Source organism: Aaosphaeria arxii, assembly GCF_010015735.1.
Source record: "Aaosphaeria arxii CBS 175.79 unplaced genomic scaffold BU24scaffold_4, whole genome shotgun sequence".
In the NCBI taxonomy this organism is placed as follows: domain Eukaryota; kingdom Fungi; phylum Ascomycota; class Dothideomycetes; order Pleosporales; genus Aaosphaeria; species Aaosphaeria arxii.
In genome coordinates, this window is record NW_022983477.1 from 1224955 (window position 1) to 1243247 (window position 18293).

At 49.4% G+C, this 18293-nt stretch overlaps 8 protein-coding genes across 8 annotated transcripts; 3 read left to right on the forward strand and 5 right to left on the reverse strand.

The window, feature by feature from the left end:
- Nucleotides 1–82: 82 nt before the first annotated feature.
- On the reverse strand, nucleotides 83–1542 carry BU24DRAFT_421940 (uncharacterized protein). The gene has a single exon (XM_033527851.1). The coding sequence runs from the start codon at nucleotides 1277–1279 to the stop codon at nucleotides 251–253; it is 1029 nt and encodes a 342-aa protein (XP_033383981.1). The 5' UTR covers nucleotides 1280–1542; the 3' UTR covers nucleotides 83–250.
- A 294-nt stretch (nucleotides 1543–1836) lies between these two features.
- Nucleotides 1837–4133, reverse strand: BU24DRAFT_421942 (PQ-loop-domain-containing protein). The gene is made up of 13 exons (XM_033527852.1): nucleotides 3623–4133; nucleotides 3556–3573; nucleotides 3469–3481; nucleotides 3340–3356; nucleotides 3279–3289; nucleotides 3157–3227; nucleotides 3077–3111; nucleotides 2938–3023; nucleotides 2800–2890; nucleotides 2616–2745; nucleotides 2499–2555; nucleotides 2397–2445; nucleotides 1837–2303 (listed from the first exon to the last, which is right to left on the reverse strand). The coding sequence occupies exons 1-13, from the start codon at nucleotides 3650–3652 to the stop codon at nucleotides 2036–2038; spliced, it is 876 nt and encodes a 291-aa protein (XP_033383982.1). The 5' UTR covers nucleotides 3653–4133; the 3' UTR covers nucleotides 1837–2035.
- Nucleotides 4134–6611: 2478 nt separating this feature from the next.
- On the reverse strand, nucleotides 6612–8936 carry BU24DRAFT_369531 (Septin). Its single transcript, XM_033524400.1, has 7 exons — nucleotides 8573–8936; nucleotides 8385–8463; nucleotides 8206–8322; nucleotides 8043–8124; nucleotides 7854–7991; nucleotides 7336–7803; nucleotides 6612–7283 (listed from the first exon to the last, which is right to left on the reverse strand). Exons 1-7 carry the CDS (start codon nucleotides 8579–8581, stop codon nucleotides 7043–7045), a joined length of 1134 nt encoding a protein of 377 aa, XP_033383983.1. The 5' UTR covers nucleotides 8582–8936; the 3' UTR covers nucleotides 6612–7042.
- A 500-nt stretch (nucleotides 8937–9436) lies between these two features.
- Nucleotides 9437–11011, forward strand: BU24DRAFT_182782 (WD40 repeat-like protein). The gene is made up of 3 exons (XM_033521636.1): nucleotides 9437–9766; nucleotides 9817–9855; nucleotides 9914–11011. The coding sequence occupies exons 1-3, from the start codon at nucleotides 9658–9660 to the stop codon at nucleotides 10927–10929; spliced, it is 1164 nt and encodes a 387-aa protein (XP_033383984.1). The 5' UTR covers nucleotides 9437–9657; the 3' UTR covers nucleotides 10930–11011.
- BU24DRAFT_421948 (YjeF N-terminal domain-like protein) lies at nucleotides 11012–11941 on the reverse strand. The gene is made up of 4 exons (XM_033527853.1): nucleotides 11859–11941; nucleotides 11732–11797; nucleotides 11578–11672; nucleotides 11012–11521 (listed from the first exon to the last, which is right to left on the reverse strand). The coding sequence occupies exons 1-4, from the start codon at nucleotides 11923–11925 to the stop codon at nucleotides 11093–11095; spliced, it is 657 nt and encodes a 218-aa protein (XP_033383985.1). The 5' UTR covers nucleotides 11926–11941; the 3' UTR covers nucleotides 11012–11092.
- Nucleotides 11942–12182: 241 nt separating this feature from the next.
- Nucleotides 12183–13425, forward strand: BU24DRAFT_421949 (ribosomal protein S16). Its single transcript, XM_033527854.1, has 3 exons — nucleotides 12183–12507; nucleotides 12602–12785; nucleotides 12985–13425. The coding sequence occupies exons 1-3, from the start codon at nucleotides 12431–12433 to the stop codon at nucleotides 13123–13125; spliced, it is 402 nt and encodes a 133-aa protein (XP_033383986.1). The 5' UTR covers nucleotides 12183–12430; the 3' UTR covers nucleotides 13126–13425.
- On the reverse strand, nucleotides 13187–15420 carry BU24DRAFT_441245 (uncharacterized protein). The gene is made up of 5 exons (XM_033530429.1): nucleotides 15195–15420; nucleotides 15066–15145; nucleotides 14660–15014; nucleotides 14384–14612; nucleotides 13187–14330 (listed from the first exon to the last, which is right to left on the reverse strand). Exons 1-5 carry the CDS (start codon nucleotides 15278–15280, stop codon nucleotides 13578–13580), a joined length of 1503 nt encoding a protein of 500 aa, XP_033383987.1. The 5' UTR covers nucleotides 15281–15420; the 3' UTR covers nucleotides 13187–13577.
- A 243-nt stretch (nucleotides 15421–15663) lies between these two features.
- BU24DRAFT_408849 (uncharacterized protein) lies at nucleotides 15664–16336 on the forward strand (the record flags this gene model as incomplete). The annotated part of the gene is made up of 2 exons (XM_033525884.1): nucleotides 15664–15865; nucleotides 15924–16336. 2 exons carry the CDS (start codon nucleotides 15664–15666, stop codon nucleotides 16334–16336), a joined length of 615 nt encoding a protein of 204 aa, XP_033383988.1.
- Between the last annotated feature and the right edge of the window lie 1957 nt (nucleotides 16337–18293).

Here is an 18293-nt window from a genome sequence, read left to right on the forward strand (position 1 = left end):
ACGACGACGTCTCATGGGCTACTCATTGACTGCTCGCGTAGACATGAAAATCACAGCAGGTATAATCGAATACCTACAGTCCACGTCCTGTAAACTTATGTTAAAGTCAGGCTCAGTTGTGTTGCATTACAAACATACATCCAGATGTCCGCTTCTACAGATCATTCTACAGCTCAACTCTATACATCTCATAACTAGCTGTTGGTGGTCAGTGTCCAAACTACAGCTTGGATACGCCCATCTCTAACCGTCATGCTGGTACCACTAGATTCCTCCTTAGGGCATCCAAATCTCCATCTGTAAGCTCACAAACCCTTCTGAGATACTTTTCAGCGCCACCAAACTCCTTCTCTGCCATTTTCAGACTGTGTAGCATGCTCTCCTTCCTCGCACCTACCATTCTCAAAGCAGCCTGTCTTCCAAACTCCAACGCCTCGGGGCTCAATTCGGCCCCATTCACTAGTGTAGCATCGGCTCCCTCATTGGAGTTCCCTGCCTGCATGAAGCTGGCAAGGTCAGATGCCGAAGTCTCTTTACCGGCTTGGTTGTTCTCCATGTATTTCCTGAACGCAGGTGATTGCATGAGTCGAGCGGCAACTTCGTCACGAATACGTGCGAGACCGGTCTCGGTGAGATTATACTCTTCTGCAATCTTCTCTTCAGGAACACCCAGGTAGGAGAAAAGTACCCCGAAAAAGATACCAGTTCGGTCCTTGCCAGCAGTGCAGTGGATTAATGCGCCTAGTGGCTTACTCGATCCTGTTGATGCGGGAGACGGAAGATTAATGAGATAGCGTAAGATGGTACGATAAGCGGGTCCCGCATTGCTTAGAATATCCCTATAGGCAGCGACGAAGCCTTCGACATTTTTGTCCATGTATTTGATGTATCGCTCAACCAGGCGTTCGGGGCTGTAGTCCTCCGCCTTGAACACAGGGGTCCAGGTCCGATTCAGTCCTGCAGCTTCGAGTGTGTCGATCCATGGGTATCGGGAATCGCCATTTGCATCTTTAGGAAGCTCTTCTTGGCCAACACCTTTATATCCCTTCTCGAGCTCAGGTAATGATCGCAGATCGAAGAGGTGAGCGACTCCAATCTGGCGCAGAGATGACCATCCGTCTTTGTCCAACTTTGAGGGATCTGCGGAACGGTATAATACTCCTTCCCGGATCTTTCCTCCGGACGTGGTGTTGAGTCCACCGGGAAACAAAGCTGCATCGCGAAGATTGTCGATATTCTTGATAGCGTAGAATGGTGGTTGAGGCAGTTCAGCAGCCATTTTGATCTGATCTAGGCTGGAGAGTATTTTTTAAAGGTTGGTCGACAAGGAATAATTGTAGTCCGTTGTGCTACACTGTGGATGAACGGCTGAGAAAATTCCAAGTTCAAAGTCACTATGCTCGCTGAGATAATGTTGATACAATTCCGAAATGTGGGGCGGTTCGGAAAAGTGCTGCTGAATTGCAAAGTTACTAAAAGACAGACCACTGAGAGTATGGAAAAGATAGAATGTATCTATGGGAATTGAGTATGGTCTAAAATTGCTCCCTCAAAATGTTTCTTTTCTCTTGTTCAATCGCGACATTGAGTCCGAGGTCAGATACTGCCTGCCCCACTAGTTACAGATCTGAACCGAGGCTCCGAGTCCGGACTGACTGACACTAAATGAATGCCCTGAGTTTGTGACCAACCAAATCCTACTCTAAATGATATACCATCGCATGATAAACTAACTGTAGCCAGATCGGGAACACTTACAAGGGTTAAAATATAGATACAATGTTACTACCACTATTACGAACGATTTCTTGTTGATTGATTTCATAGAAAGATTCTCAAGTAAATATCATGGAACTTTTCCCTACTCCAGCTTTTCTAAACTCAAATACCATACAATGCTTGAGAAAATTTAGAGCAATTAGAAGCTGTTGAACAAGCAGAAACAGATGATCACAACCCAGCAAGTACATAAGAATACCACACAAATCATGGACGAATAACCCATCTTGCATTAATCCATCCGATGTCTCCACGATTAATGCCCATCATTTTCACGGGCAGCATCAACAGTCGTCCCGCTGTCAGACGGACGTGTTCCTCTCTCGGTCTTTTCTGTCTTCCTTAAGCCCGCCTCGGGATCTACAACGCAATCTGCCGAATCAGATCGGGGCATCTTGATCGAGGGATTTTCGGCGATGAATTCATCGTAGGTTTTGCCGGCCTTCTTGGCTTCTCGCCGGACGTGACGGACGCGCCAGAGCCAGATGGCTTGCGAGAGGAAGATACCTGTTTCGAGGAAGAGACTGGCGCGAATCGTCAACATGATGGACGCGACTTGAAGCATGGCAGTAGAATGAAAATGATTGTGTGAAAAACTGCATCCTGAGTGAACCTACCAAACTATGTAAAGGGAACCACCAAGGACGTCGAAGGTGTGCTGAGCAACTGTAAACGGATCATCAGAAACCTTGTTTGATACATCGATATATGCCACATACCAAGCGCCATCAGCGAGAGAAAAGCACCAGCCATGTCAACGGTCAGGAATAAGAAGTCTGTATGTAAAGTCAGATCATGATCAAAGCGAGCTGTCGGCCTCGGTGCAAACAACATACTGATACCGATTACGCGACCGTTGCGCTTGGCCAGCTCGAAGTACGGTGGGATCAGTCCGAGTGCCAGTATCACAGAGGCGATGATGGCCATCATCATCATCGGCCATTCTACACCGTTGTAGTACGGGATCTAGTAATATTGTGAGTTATGGGAATGAGAGCCTGTAGTAAACGGCGTACGTACGCGAAGCGTTACGATGAGTACAGCTTCCACTACACCGAACGTAAGAGCGACGATGACAGTCATGAGCGTGGCTGTCCAGGCTCTCCAGTGGCTGGGCTGTGTCAGTTATGTTGCGAGATTGGTCACCAGCTAGCTCACTTGTGATAATAAAGAGTCTGTCCCCAGCAAATTAAGGTGAGGGCACCAAAGCATTGCGGCTGTACTTGGAGTGCAACATTGAAGTTCTATAGCTTGAATATAAGTCGACATATCCCATAAATGTTGCCGTTGCACGCACCTGAACGATCGCATATACGCCGAAAGGAACAGCACCTGTTTGTGTAAGCAAATTTTGATGTAGAGGAGATGTTCCCATACACCCAGCCCAAAGCATAAGCATCAAACCCGGCAAGCCTTCGGTGCTTTTTCGTCGATAGTTGTGCCATACCCTGCCTTGCGATGAGTATCAACAGCGGATCTCGCTCAAGCAATAAACTCACTGTGGAATTATCTATGGCAAGGTGAGTGAGTAACCAGGGTAAGATGGACATTGAAGCATACCTGAACACACCAGCAGCTATTTTCGGTACTGGTCAGTCAAACGGTTCATTACCAAGGTGGAAATAGATGCACATACACTGTATCAAGATGGTCAGCGATGTTTCATAATCTTTGTGTAATGATACGAACCAGTTCCCAACGTCTATCACAGCATAATATTGTAATCAGCAAATGATACTCAGCTCCCGCTATCGTGATGAACAAGATAAGACCTACTCCTAGTACATTGGCAGCCTTGTTTATGATTAGATTAACTCATATGCAAGAATCTGGAATGGCTTACTGGTGGAATTGATTCTTGGGGGCGAGTCATAATTCGAGACTGCTTTGGAGCGAGGGGTAGAGTCGTTAAAGATATGGATGGGTAGTAGGTATGTTGAAGATTTCAACGGCTTTCAGATATCACAATGACTCAAATCTCAATCATCAGATGTGAATGAAGAGATGTGAATAGCAGAATGTGAACGAGATGAGTGTTTGATATGCTCTCAGCGAATATTCCACTGCTTTAAATCAACGAACCGCAACCTAGAAACCCAAATGCATTTGTTGCCTTTGTGTATGCACTCCACTCGGAGCTCAAAGTGTTTGATGGTTACAGGGCCCAGCTATTCACGAATGACAAGAAGCCAGATAACGAAATATGCAGAGCAATTGTATATGCAGGTAGTCCCCACCGACCGGAGCACCAGAGAACCAAATAAGGAGCAAAGCCTACCCTTGTAGCCAGCCATCGACAGAACCAGAAAGAAGGCGAAAGGGATGTGTGATGACGAGTATCGAGAACAGCTTCACTAGCGCAACCGCCATGTGCGATGGATAATACAGAGGGTTGGGCTGGGGCGAACTACTATGTCTACTCTGGGAGGGCAAAAGACGCAGGTGTTCCAACGGTGGCTTTTTAGTGTCCGGGGAAGTCGACTCCCTGCATCCGTACGTCCAAGAGCGGCTTTACGATCTTGAGTATCAGCATCCAGCGCGCAGTTATTCTACTGCGAAGGGAAAGGTGGCATACGATGTCTGATGGTGGGTATGTTCACCATATCGCAGATCTTTGATCCGATTGGCGAAGACTGGCATACGCTATTGCTTTTCACCTAAACGAAGATGTACGCTTGGCCTCTTGTTCCCCTTCTCTTTGGCTTATGTATGAACAAGGTATATGCACATCCGCGAACTCCTGCAAGCACGCCATGTGGATTCAATCCTCTCGAGACTACCGTTAAGAGGCTGCATTGTGTCCTCTGGAAGAGACGGCGCCGGTGTATATCACAGCTGTCAACGCACAACAGCTCTCGAATGTCGAGTAATGCCGATCCTCAAAGGCAAGGATAACGGACATTTCAATGAATATCCTTGCTTTGAGGATTCGGGACGCAGACGTGCTCTCGCCCTTCTCCACAGTCCAAGCGGATTGCTAGAGAAAACGACCCTGATGTGGCGCCAACCCTAGCACCCTCTCACAGCTCAACGAAAGGACGGACGTCAGCGCTTCTTGCACCTCATCCAATCCGTCAGCTGATAAGGTAGAAGATACACCAAGCTGACCTGGAAGAAAATCTCTTTCACGGCCATGACTATTCGTGTGCTCAAAAAGGAGTGATTGGATGAGACTGATAGGCATCACCTGGCATCCCCAGAACCAAGCCGCTGGGAGCCAGTACCATGGGATCGACATCAGAATGTCGAGACTGTGACTCGGCTGTTTATACGAGGACATTAGCTATTACGCTTATGCCTACCGGGGCAGGAGTCAGGACTCAGGAGGCTCTAATACATAGGAACCCTTTTCCAACAGCCAAATGCAAGCCTAGGCATTCGTTTGTGGCGCCTTCTTAGTAGCGGAGCTGTACTTTGACTTTGGGCGGGATTATTATTCCGCTCTAGCCATCCATTCGATGATGCGTGTAATCCAAATTAGGATGGCCTACTTATTTATACTACGGACGAGGCACTTTGCGGAGCTGAGCACCAAGGCATCACAGCGCAAGCGAGGCAACGGCAAGGCATCAGTAGGCTAGATCCATCTACAATTGACGAAAATGGAGAGCGCCCACACAAATATGCAATCCTACTGAGAGCGCAACGACTCAGGCGATGAAGTGGAATCTTGGCAAATGGGCGGGTATCCAGGACTCTCATAGTTAGGCCTTGCTTATTAGCAATAGGTTCCCGGTGCAAACTCACCGACGTCTCCACACATAGCTCAACCGCGCAGAGCGCGATACTAAGAAATTTGAAGCCGGGGAAAAGCGGGGGGATATGCGGACCTGCTCATGATTCCACCTCGACATTACCAGATATGGTCACCAGGATTGTTCAATTGCGAGGCAATGATGGCTTCAAACAAGATTCTGCGAGCAAAGGGAGGAGGGCGAGGCAAACCTGACCTCAATTGGCCCTCAGATTCTAGTCAAAAGCTAATCCCTCTGCACTGCTGGCTTTCAAGCGCTTGATTTTTTCGCAATATCGAAATTTGCCATCATGTTGTTGTGGGCTAGTGTGATACAACATCCATTGCGAATTCCGCTGCGGCTCGCTGAGACATGGATGTCGTTGAGCGTTGCACAACATGCATCGGTCAAGCATATGCAGTGCTTGTTGACATCCGATCGAAAATCCTAGTGGTAACTAGCACTTGGAGCCCTTTCCAAAAGGTCACTTTCAGGAGGTTCAGACCGATAGCGGTCAAGAAGTACCGCACCGCAAACTTGTACCACCTATCCTCGATCACTACTCCGTACTCATGTTCTACGATACATTCCATCATGTTGAATCCAGGCGTCACTACTGCTGTCAAACGTTACTTCTCGACTGTAAAGCTTGACCACCCGGCAGTTGGACGGCAATGGCCGAGTGATCAAGCTCAGATGTGAATTAAAACCGTAGCCGCGATAAGCCAACATCGCAACAAGCATACGCACTCCACCGCTCGGAGGCAGAGAACCAGCGTTCGGAATACCGAACCTTGCAAACGAGCCGAATGAGTGCATTCGGTCGGCTTCTACGGATGCATGGGCGAAGAATGCATTTGCTGTATGGTGTAGGATAGGCTCGGGGAAACTACCATGACGACAATAGGCCCGCCGGTGGACAGATGGACAAACCAGGCTCGAACAGTAGAGTAGGTAGCCAGCCATGGTCTTGATGTAGGCATGCCCATGTTGCTGACTGCATCATGTAGTGCTGCCCTTTTCCCCAGATGCGGCGCGAGCGTCATTTCTCCAAAAGCTATACGTTAAATCAGATCGGTTCACGGACATCCTGATAAGAATATGAACATTGACCACCGGGGTATTATTAGTCGGTCAAGTTGATTACTATATTCCTACATGGAATTCAAAAGGGGGAATAGATATCGAATGGTAAGAAAACATATGAAACGGCCTTGTCAAGACCAACGTCAGTGGAAAAGTTGCGGTCCAGGCTAAAGGCTAGAAAGAGAGTCTTTCTCCGCTACCCCTCGGCCTCTACCCACCCTGTTCGAGGTGTGCATTGCATATCTTTCCGTTGGGAACGAAGGCACCGACATGTTATAGAATAAATGGGTGTGCCCAGTCCCCTGCTTCCCTAAACAAACGCCCGCTGCAACACAAGGTCTTGCTCATTGGATCTTCGAGTTTTTTTCGAAGCAAGCGCGCCATCCAAAACAAAAACAGGTGGCGAATCATGCTTTCCGGCCTTCCATGATGTAGCGATGCGCTCAAGCCGTCGACTCGTCGTTGTCGTGTTGCTCCTGCAAATGACCACTCTGTTCCCTGTGCATCCGGGCCTCGATTTCCTTGAGCTGGCTTTCACGTGCAAGGAGCTCCTGTCGCTTCTCGTTGATCTCGCGCTGGACCTTGACTTCGATCTCGCGAAGCTTCTCCTCCTCGCGTCTCAATTGCTCCTCCTTGAGGCGGACAGACTGGCTGGCCAGATCCTCGGGGTTCATTGACGAATCACTGTGATGGTTAGCATGTACATTGATTATTCCCAGTTCAGGTATTAACTTACGCTGCAGCACCACCCTCAACACTCTTGCTGAGTTTCTCAGTACGGTAGTTTTCGTAGAGGAAGTCGTGGGTGATTTCCTTGAGATCGGCAAGATGGCTGTGGAGCAAAGCGCTGCGTACAGCGAGGAAGTCCGAGTGACGAGGGTTGTCAACCTCGACGATTCCCCATGGGTACTGTCGAGCACGCACCCGTCGGCCGTTGACCTCAACAACGTCCTCTGATCCGACAATGGCGAATGGCATGAGGCCACGGAGCTCGGCGTTCTCCTCGACGGTGTCCTCGTCATCCTCCTCGATATCGTATGGGAAGTTGTATACAGGGATGCGGTAGTGCTCGATATCTTCCATAACAAGCTTCTTCGACTCAGCAAGCTCAGCAGGAGTCAATGCATCAGCCTTGCCAATGACGGGGATAACGTTGACACGGGGGGAAAGACGCTTCATGAGTTCAATATCGAGCTCGCGAAGACTGTATGAATTAACATTTAATAATAGTCACGGATCCTTGGATAGACTTACCCATGGCCGGTAGGTGTGATGAAGTATAGGAGGACGTGAACGCGGTTGTCCCTGAACCGGGGGTTACGCTTGATACGAGACTCCTCGGCAAGAATATCATCGTATTGCCTCTCAAGATAGCCAACAATTTCTGAGAAACTATGCACATATTAGCTGATGGCGCTGCCAAATTGTTCAACCATGTCGTACCTGGCCTCGTTATCAATCTGGTCACCGAAACCGGGGGTATCGACGATGGTGAGAGAGATACGGGTGCCCTCCTCATCGAGTTCTATTCACAGCGAAACGATGTTAGTTATCCGCGAGACTGGTCTAGTTTGCTCTCTAGATTCGGGTAATTGATGTATCTTACCGACTGTGATGGGCTGGATTTTGACGCCCTCCTCGAGGTGTGCAACGGTAGGATCATCGGATTCCTTGTGCTCAAGGACCTGTTGGCCACAGAGGGTGTTTACAAAGGTCGTTCGTCCTACAAAGAGTTGATGTGAGCTTCGGGCTCTGTCATTATGAGGAGCAAATGGGAGCGCGTACCTGTTCCTGAGGCACCGCACACCATCAGGCAGAACTGGATTCCCTTCTTGACATTCTTCTTTCTGCGAGTCTTGAGCATCTGCGAGATGTGTTAGTGGACACGATTGAAAGCAATTGAAGCAGCCACGGCGGACGGAGAAAGATATCGTGTGCCAGAAGAGAAGGTTTGGGATCGGGGGTGATCGTACGGAAGACATCTTGGGCTATAACCAGCGTGCACTGTGTGCTCTCGAAAAGGTTGATACCGCGAAGGGGCGGTGGATTGAAGTGAGATGGAGGATTGAGCGACTTTCGCGAGACGGAGAAAGAGTCGATGTTGATGTTGTTGAAGTGTCGCTCAGGAAATTTAGGACGTTGGCAACAGCTCTCCTGGGCGGCGCGATGCAAAGGGGCTCGCCTAACGGGGGGATGGACCCCGGTCGCTGCTCCCTATCCGAGCGCGGCCACCTGGCGCGCCGGGACGTGGTTGACAGTATTAATTGGTACTCGTGCTTGTCAGTTGGGTCCTTAGGGAACTTATTGTACTGCACCAGAAGACATTGGCAATTACTATTTGTTCATTCCTTACTTCCAAATCCCAAATTGCCATCCAACATTGCTTTTGACTGGATGCGAAATCTATTTCCTGCTCCAGGGACAGTATCTGCCTACACGTGGAAATCATCAGTACTCACGCCATGCCACACCGCACTCGTTCCCAAAGAGGACATTTTTATTCGGAGCAGGCAGAGCTGCTGTCTTCCGCAAACAGCACACTTGGGTAACACATCGGAACGATAACTAACTACCTTATCCTTTGTCCGGCATGTCTGATCACCCGAAACATCTCACATCATTTCTATCTCTTGTATTTCTTCCCCATCGCTAGTCAAATTCAATGATTATATTGTCACACATTCGCAGTAATGATTCTGTTTGATAAGTGGCCAGTGCGATGTCCATGGATATGCGGGGACCTACCGGATACGGTTAGCACCAAGTAAGCTCCCCAGGTGCCCATACTTGGTGCCTCGATGACATCGCTGATAGCAAGCCACCCTCATAACAAAATATCCTTGACCTGATCTCTTGCTAACCCGAAGCCTCACTTCATGCTGCAGCGAATATGGAACTGTCATGAACACCGAATTACAGTTCGTGTTGCATAGCTATTGTCCTAACTCCAGCCTTCCCGTCCCAACATTTTATATTGCAGTATAGACTCGAAGACATCCTCTACATGCTCAACTTCGGATGCGAAGCAGACTGGTGAATATAAGATTCTCAACACATCATGAACACTCGACCAGTGCTCGACTCGTCCTCGGGACCCTTCGGTCTCTCGGTCTCTTTCAACGCGGATAACTCGTGCTTCTCCGTCGCGTTAGAAAATGGCTTCCGCAGTATGTACCTTTCGTCTTCCCGATGCGAACCCTATACTCATCTGGTGCAGTATATATGACAAAGTCTGGAGACATGAACTCCGTACGCGGTATGTCTCTCCGCAACAGATCCAAATACTCTCGACCGTCTCCCTAATACTCGAGTAGAAGTCGGTGGCGGCATCGGCTGCGCCGAGATGGTCGGCAGGACGAACTATATTGCCCTTGTTGGGGGAGGAAAGCAGCCAAAATTTCCACAGAACAAGGTCTGCCCCCAGAGATCGGAATGGATATGGGTAGACGCTGATGGATACAAGGTCCAAATCTGGAATGACTCGAAGCAAATTGTGTCCACCAGCCTCGAATTCAAAACCCCCATCCAGCGCGTGCGAATATCTACGAGTCATCTAGTAGTAGTCCTACTAAACAAGGTCGGCATATATAAAATGAAGGTTCCTCCGGACAAATTAGCCGAATATGAGACCGTCAACAATCCTTTTGGACTTTGTTCACTTGGCAAGAAAATTGTGGCGTTTCCTGGTATGAATGCGGGTCAGGTTAGGCTCTTCGACCTCACATCCGGGAACATTAGCATCATCAATGCACACAATTCGCCGTTGAGAGCCTTAGCCTTGAATAGGGACGATGATATGGTCGCCACGGCCAGTGAGCAAGGAACACTGGTCCGACTTTGGTCTTTCCCGAGCTGTACCAAATTTACCGAATACCGTCGAGGTGTGGATCCTGCTGCGATATTCTCGATAGCCTTCTCGCCGTCAGGGCTAATGCTCGCTGTGACTTCTGACAAGTCGACTTTACACATTTTCAACGTGGAAGATCGAATGTCGGATACTGATCCTAAACAGCACAAATGGGGCATCCTTTCAAAGGTTCCTCTCTTACCTCGTCAATTCTCTGACCATTACTCGAACGCCACGGCAAAATTCGAAATGGGCGAGGAACCAGACGATAACCCAGTCTCTCGCTCTGCAACCTTTAACGCCGGGATACCGGGAGTGCCTGGTGGCAAGCCTCCTAAAGGTGTCGTTGGTTGGACTGACGAGAATACCATCTTTGTGGTTGGCGCGGGCAGCGATGCGCGGTGGGAGAAGTTCATCGTTGGTGTCAATTCTGATGGGCGCCGGATCGTGTATAGAGAGGGTTGGAAGAAATATCTGGAGTAACCAGCACGCCTGTCCAAGAAGATCAAAGATCGGACATTTACAATCACGTTCAAGACACCAAGGGCGCACGTAAGCAACACATACACACCTGTGTCTTCGCTCATTGGTGTAATTTCCGTACAACGCCTATACATTCTGAAATACGCAAGTCTCGAGACTCCCCTTAAAGTTTACCCTCCGAAACCTCTACTTCTGCAATTTGGTCCAAACCCTCATAGTTGGGTAAATCAAGGTTATACTTTTCTGCTACCTGAGGGCTGAGGAACCTTCCACCTACAAAGTGTCTTCCTTTGAACCATTTGACCAATGGTTTAGGGGCTGTCAACGAAATCAATGCCTCAGGCATAAATCCTTTCCCAGGGCCAGAGTCAGGTGGGCCATTTTCAATATTCCATGAAGACGGAGCATCCACTGCCAGTACAGGAAGCTTGGTGTCTCGGAGAGCCTCGATGACCTTCGGGAAGGGCTCACGGACCTCGCCTGAGAAGGAGAAGCCAAATATGGCATCAACAATGTGATCGGTCTGCTGTAGCGCAGATGGGAAGTCTTCTGTAAAGAGAACCTTCAGGTCTTTTAGTTGTGTGCAAAGACGCTGTTCATTGTTAGATTATGACGAGGGTATGGAATGGGTTGGTAACGTGAAGATACCTGATAGAGTTCATTTTTGCTCTGCTTAGGATAATATACTGTCGGTTGGTAGCCGTAATGGAATAGATGCCGTGCGGCAACCAAGCCATCACCACCTGAACACTTGTTATTGAATATTTGCTTCTTCCAGTCGTTTCAATGAGTTTGGGCGTACCATTGTTGCCCGGACCGCACGCTACCAACACCCTCTTGCCTTTACTCAAAGGCTGTAATTTGAACACTACTCTTGTGATAAGTCACTCATTTTCTCGTCTTTCCGACTTCAACCGATTTGGACCGACCGGCTTGTGAGACAGATAGACCAGCCAACTCCATTAATTGATCAATCGAGAAGGCACCTGTCGACATGAGCTCTTGATCGAGCGCTGCCGCACTCTTGGCAGAAAGTGTCTAGTCGCTTTGTGAGAATGGTAGTCATTTGTCTATTGAGATCTAATGGCTTACTCTCAAGGCCATGGTATTAATATACTTCTCGTGAATCTGATCGTGACACTGTCATAGGTGGCATGTTCGAACACAGACAGAGAAATGGTGATTACATCATGGCATCGCAATAGGAATACCAACAAATAAACCCCACGACGAACAACATCCAAAAACAAACCTCAAACATGTGCCAAATGCTTTAACACCTATCATAAGATCGCACTAAATTCCAAAATTCAATTCCGACTAAAGTCAGACACCCAGACCCCTCACGTGCCTCTACACCTACGAGCATATCCCCGGCAAAACCTCGGACAACAGCCGTCTCCGAAAAGAATCTCGAAACCTCCGCAAAAAGATAGCACCACCAGAACCGCAAGCTCAATACCCACCTCCCCCTCACTATCAAACACAGTCAAACACAACAATGGTCGTGCGAATCCGCCTCGCCCGCTTCGGCAAGAAGCACGCCCCCTTCTACAACATCGTCGTCGCACACGCTCGGTACGCCCATCTATCCCCTCCCCCCAATTCCCCAGGCAAACCAATTAGTCTTCCAATTAGTCTTCCGACTCGTCTAACGAATTGAGAAAAACAGAACAGCACGCAATTCTCTCCCCCTCGAGGTGCTCGGAACCTACAACCCGATTCCACAGCCTCCCCGCCCCGGGGACACCAACGGCCGGCCCTGGAAGGACATCAAGCTCGATATCTCGAGGGCGAGGTACTGGATCGGTGTTGGCGCGCAACCGAGTGATACCGCGTGGAGGCTTTTGAGCATGGTGAGTGGGTTCATTTGTTTCTGGTGGAGGGGGATTGGTTGGCTTTGGGGGTTGAGGAAGAGACGTAGAAAGGAAAAGAGGTGGGGTGGATGGATTGGCGGGTTGCGAATTGGAATCGCAATTGGAATTGGGATTGAAACTTGTGATCGGGAAATGCGAGATACCAGGGTTCAACATGCTAACTTTTGAATGCGTATAGGTTGGCATTCTGGAGCCGCAATACCGCGTCCAGCAGATCCAGGGACAAGTCGTGAAGGCGAATTCGGCGGCGAAGTCGTTGATACCACCACAGACACCCGCGCCAGCAGAGCCGGCGGCGAAAGAGACGGAGAGCGCATAAGGGATTATTGTGCATGTGACGAGAAGAGAAGCAAAAGGAAGGAATAGCGGGGAATCTATATGAGCTGTGGGATTCCACTAAGTTCCCCAGGATCCCCTTCTGTACGTCAAGGGAATGTTTAGCATCAATGGGCGTTTTTGAGTTTCAACTATTGGGAAGCATGCAAGATGTTGGATTTATAAGAGTATATGTACAATAGTCCATGGAGGAAGAAATCCGGACATGTAACATTGAAGATATTGCAGTCCCAAAACCTACGCGATTAAATATCATCGAAATATATGAAGCCAAAAAACCATTCTTTGACGTCCCAAATGCCCCGTCTCTCGCAAACGATGCGATATAAAAAGCGGAAAGAATATATGCACCTATCTTAAAAAATTCAAGTACGCCGCGCGATGCGTTGAAGGAACGATGACGAGCTTGCCATAGGCAGGAACTTTGGTCGTCGCTCAATGGGAAGCAACAAGGAAGGTATTCGTAATCAAGCAAGTGATCATAACACATACGCCGTAGATAGCAAGGGCCAGACTTGCGGTGCGTAGTAAGCCTCTCCTCCAGTGACGGCTCTTGTGGGCATCGCTCATGATATAGCCCTCGGCATCTCCGCTGTCGAATTCGTTCTCGTCGTCTTCGTCTTTGACGAGGCGTTGATGGTGCGGCGAGTCTGGGTCGGAGATCTTGTAGTAAAACAATCCGGGCAGGATGAAGGAAATGGTGGTTGAGCCAGTGCTACCTACGTAGGCGAGCACTTTCTCGAGGGAGGACACGGTCATCGCGGTGATGAAGGAGAGAACAATGAGGACGGTCGTGATGATGGCGAAGCGGACGTCACCCATTTCGGCGGCTCTTATTGAGGGCATCGGGTTGTTCAGAAGCGCGTTTCGAGACGGCGACGACTCTCCAGGTCCGTTGCGCCTGCGTGGTTTCCACTTCATGCAGGCGTCGATCGAGGCTCGGCAGGGGTGGATCTGGAGAGGATAGGAGAACATGACGAGAATGACGATGGCGGCACGGCCAATGGTGGAGTAGGCTGCTGTCGGGTACATGCTGACGATATTGCCCTTGATGTTGTCGCCATACGACAGGTAGCCAGTAATGCCAGTCAAGATGTATAGACCACAGGCGGAGCCGATACTAGCGAATACAACGCTCGTGGTGCGGAAATGCGAATTGTCTGCAATTTCGTTCAAAATTGAGAACATCTACAACAAAGGTTAACTTTTGAGTGATCATAATACGATGAACATAGACTTACGTTCTGATGGCAGGTATACGCAAAAACAATAACAGGAAATGCGGCAAGCGCAGATACTGGGCCAGCCCACCTGAACACTCGAACCTCGCCGCGATCTTGTAGCGTATCGCCCTTGATATAATGTGCAACGACGAGAACCACGAGGTATGCAATCGAGCAAAGGGCGACGACGCTAGTGTACTTCAACGAATCTAAACGTCGCAAGAACGACAGTGGAATGACGATCAACCTGAGACTGTCAGTGATATCAACCAGAAGCATAGGATACAGCCGTACATGAATGCGGTGATCCAGAATTGACGGTCCACCAAGAATGCTATCTCTCCAGCGCCAGGCGCAAATCCCAATACCACTCCAGGCATAAGATCGCCAATAATGATAAGATAGCTCACTGCCACACCAAAGCACTTGACAGCAATAGCGGCATCGAATATGATAGACAGGTTCGGGTATGTCAATTGCGACAGCGCTGCGAAGGAAACATGGCCTCGGTCGACGTATCGTGCGCATCTGGTTTGGAGATAGAGGCCAAAGCCGGCCGTCAAGCCGGCCCAGGAAATGACGAAAATGCCGAGGAAGATACCCATTTTCGAAAGGGCAGACGGCATGGCAAGGAGGCCAGCACCCAGAACTGGGAGATGTCAGTGGGGGCAATATTGGATATGTGAAATGGTGTACATACTGGTATTAACGAGGTTAATCACACTCGAGGCCCATGTTGCCTGGCCTGTGAAGCCGATATCTTTCTTTCCCTTCCCCCGCCTGGCACTGTCAGCATGCGAAATGTTTCCCTTAATTGTGTGTTTCTTACCGCCTGGCCCCTCGAAGCGATCCGGTGCTGGACGACATAGCATCGACAGCATCGGGCTCAGGATCTATTGCCGAATAACTAGCCATCCTCTCTGCGATAACGTTTCAGACAGCACACGATCATGCGGCTTAGCAGATCGCAGTTTGTTTATGGTGGTACCAGTCCGGGGAATTCGAGTGAGCGTACAAGGGCACGATGATATAATATCAAGGCTGAAGGATGAGGGTGAGGTGGTTGGAGTACGTGCTCACACGCTCTCCAACGGCTGACGTTGACCTATCTCACAAGATAAGTCCGCGATTTCGACATATCCCGGCCCCGCCAAGCCACCATGATCCACCACTAAGATCCAACAGGAATGGGCATGCGGACGCGACGAATGTCATCGTTAGCCATATGTTATTTGGGGCCTCCAGGGACGTTCCATAGCTTCGAAGTGGATTTGTCTACCTGCGTAGTTGCCACCACCATGGACGACTATGAAGAGGCGGTTCTATTTACGTTTGCTCTGCTAGAGTCCCGGCTGGACCGCATCGAATATGCGTTAAGCGGGACGAGGAATCTATCTGAGGAGAAGCCGAAGACCCTCCCGGAAAGGATACAGAGAATCGAGCGGACCCTCAGCGAGCTATCTGAAAAGACGTCGCTACTGGACGATGTACAGCAACTACGTATGTTTGACCAGCTTCCCACATGGATTTGTTTGCTTATATCACTCACACAATGCAGTCGCAAAACACTCCGACCTGCTGTCTCAGCCGGCGGACGTCGAAGAGGAAGACGCGGGCTTGACGCAGACGCAGAAGTCTATCCTTGTCTCCGACCGCGCGCCTGCCTTCGCTACCACCGCTTCGCAGCTCAAGTCCCTCGACGACCAGCAGATACCGCAGACAGATGGGTTCGTCAAGCTGGCGAAACTCCGGCCGCGAATCGCAGAGGCGGAGGAGCGCCAATTGCAACAAGCATTGCGGATTTCGCTGCTCAGGAAACAGAGCGGCATGCTTGTCTCTCGAGTGAAGCATGTGCATCTCTTGGGACAGGGCCGCTGCTGGGTGGAGTGGCACAAGCGATTGACAGAGGCCGAGCGGACAGTCGTGCGAACCGAATTCAGGAACAGGCCAGATGAAGAGGCGGAGATATGAGGAATGAACCTACTTGTGTGACGCAACGATTCCATCTAGATACAATCCATCTAGCTGCGCCTGACCGCATCGCCGGACTGATGTCAAGAAGATACACTCGTCTACGTCCTACGTCTCACCAACATGGGAAGCCTACGTGGAGGTTACTTCCCTCCGACATACCACCCATCGCTCCCACTGTTATGGACCACATTATGGAGATTATTGATAAGTAAGGAAAATGTGAGCGGGCACTGGGATGTGGGCATCATGAAGCCAATATGGAAATGTATAACAATCCCTACGTATAGTTACGACCGGCACTGTCACAGTGTTTCGGCGGGGCCTTTCATGATCGCAGATGACATCAATTTGTCACGCGGCGTTGCGAGAAGGAGGGGGTTATTCTCGACACATGGTTGGCTAGTGGTGATATCTTTCCCTATACTAGGGTAAACAAGGAGTTTGTGATAGGGATGATGAAGGGATAGCTTGCTTCAGGCGAGGGAGTGGAGGGGGAAGCGAATGTCGCATCAATGGAGGATAGATGAACTACAAATCAATATTCAGAGACCCAGCACACAGAATGTCGATTAGCGCTTTGGAGGATGATCTTTGTGTGGTGTTTTTTTTTTCACAGTGATGATATGTGTGTGATGATATGAAATTGAGTTGCGGAGTAGCAGTGTTCCGAAGTTCTGCGTTCAAGGGTGTTTCAGCGACGTCTCAGCAGGGCGATAGTTTGAGGCCTGCTCGGCCGGAGGAGGGTACGGGCGCGAGCGCGCGGTGGGATGCGGATCATTCTGCACGAGGTGCCTGGGGTGGGATCGAATAATCCCGTGAAAAAGAAAAGAAAAAAAAAAGGAATTGAAAATATGGACACGTGCAGATGGTGTGCTGTGCAGTTGAGGTAGCCATGCGTTGCGTACGCCGTAGTTACCTGTAACTACCTGTCAGCGCGCGCAACGGCGGATTCAACATTCAACGTGGAAGATTTGCAGTCGTGCCAGGCGTACGCGGCGGGCCCGCATAGTGGCGAGGACAATGGGAGTGGGAGATTAATCTGCGGCACGGAGCAACGAATCACGGCGAATCAACCATTGGCGGGGGAGAGCATTGATGGTGGAGAGGCAAGCTGGGCATGGTAATTAGTTTGTTAAGTTACCGGTTTACGTATGTTACTTGCATGAAGGTGTATTAATTAATACTTGTTCAGCTATTGTGCTCGTGGCTAGGAAGGGAATCATGGGATGATCAAGGAGGGGAACGGAGGGACAGTCTTGAGTCTTGAAGAAGGTGGAATCAGGATTCAACTCGTAGATAGTCGGAACATAGGTATGGGTAACCGTAACCTTGGAGGTTTCCTGTCTTGTCCTGATTGGGATGCAATGCAAGTCGAGGGTGACCTGGGTAGGTATCTGGTTATTGATAAGGGGCTTCATATAATTATTGACGGTCTTGGTACTCGACCACGAACATTCGTAATATCTACCAGTCTCTCGGGACTCGGGAAGATGCATTAAATCTTTGTAGAGCTAGGCTAGATATCGACAAAAAGAGAGAGAGAGGGAGGAGGAGTGAGTTTCTTTCTTTTAGGGCTCGAGGTCAGGACAGAACGAGGTGTGGTCCATCCTTGTGCATCACAAAGGAGCTGTGAGAAAAAACCCACGCCCTCATCTCTTTTTCATTGTTGGTGTCATTTCTTATTTGCTGTTCAGGTACGAGTTTGGTACGACTAGTAAGAAAGGTAATAAATAGGTACACCGCAGTGACCGCACAGGAATTGGTTAAATTAGCCAGATGGGCGCCACATGCCAGCGGGCGGCTGGGCCCTGGGCCGAACACAACTCCACTCTTTTGAGTCCACTCTTCGGTACTCTTGCTTTTAGGTGAGGTACAAGTGTGTAACGAACATTATCGTCTACCGTCGTTGTTACTTGTACGGAGTACTGTACGGAGTATACTGTGAAGGAGTATA

Coding starts and splice junctions, on each gene's coding strand:
- BU24DRAFT_421940 (XM_033527851.1), bottom strand. CDS start 1,279: ATGGCTGCTGAACTGCCTCAACCACCATTCTACGCTATCAAGAATATC.
- BU24DRAFT_421942 (XM_033527852.1), bottom strand. CDS start 3,652: ATGACTCGCCCCCAAGAATCAATTCCACCA. Junction 3,024..3,076: donor GCGTATATGCGATCGTTCAG/GTGCGTGCAACG, acceptor TTCAAGCTATAG/AACTTCAATGTTGCACTCCA. Junction 2,556..2,615: donor CGGTCGCGTAATCGGTATCA/GTATGTTGTTTG, acceptor CTTTACATACAG/ACTTCTTATTCCTGACCGTT.
- BU24DRAFT_369531 (XM_033524400.1), bottom strand. Junction 8,125..8,205: donor AATCCAGCCCATCACAGTCG/GTAAGATACATC, acceptor CGCTGTGAATAG/AACTCGATGAGGAGGGCACC. Junction 7,804..7,853: donor ATCACACCTACCGGCCATGG/GTAAGTCTATCC, acceptor TAATTCATACAG/TCTTCGCGAGCTCGATATTG.
- BU24DRAFT_182782 (XM_033521636.1), top strand. CDS start 9,658: ATGAACACTCGACCAGTGCTCGACTCGTCCTCGGGACCCTTCGGTCTC. Junction 9,767..9,816: donor GTTAGAAAATGGCTTCCGCA/GTATGTACCTTT, acceptor CATCTGGTGCAG/TATATATGACAAAGTCTGGA. Junction 9,856..9,913: donor AGACATGAACTCCGTACGCG/GTATGTCTCTCC, acceptor ATACTCGAGTAG/AAGTCGGTGGCGGCATCGGC.
- BU24DRAFT_421948 (XM_033527853.1), bottom strand. CDS start 11,925: ATGTCGACAGGTGCCTTCTCGATTGATCAATTAATGGAGTTGGCTGGT. Junction 11,798..11,858: donor TCTATCTGTCTCACAAGCCG/GTCGGTCCAAAT, acceptor TCACAAGAGTAG/TGTTCAAATTACAGCCTTTG. Junction 11,673..11,731: donor GTGCGGTCCGGGCAACAATG/GTACGCCCAAAC, acceptor ACAAGTGTTCAG/GTGGTGATGGCTTGGTTGCC.
- BU24DRAFT_421949 (XM_033527854.1), top strand. CDS start 12,431: ATGGTCGTGCGAATCCGCCTCGCCCGCTTCGGCAAGAAGCACGCCCCC. Junction 12,508..12,601: donor ATCGTCGTCGCACACGCTCG/GTACGCCCATCT, acceptor TGAGAAAAACAG/AACAGCACGCAATTCTCTCC. Junction 12,786..12,984: donor CGTGGAGGCTTTTGAGCATG/GTGAGTGGGTTC, acceptor GAATGCGTATAG/GTTGGCATTCTGGAGCCGCA.
- BU24DRAFT_441245 (XM_033530429.1), bottom strand. CDS start 15,280: ATGGCTAGTTATTCGGCAATAGATCCTGAGCCCGATGCTGTCGATGCT. Junction 15,146..15,194: donor TCGCTTCGAGGGGCCAGGCG/GTAAGAAACACA, acceptor TGACAGTGCCAG/GCGGGGGAAGGGAAAGAAAG. Junction 14,613..14,659: donor TTCTGGATCACCGCATTCAT/GTACGGCTGTAT, acceptor TGACAGTCTCAG/GTTGATCGTCATTCCACTGT.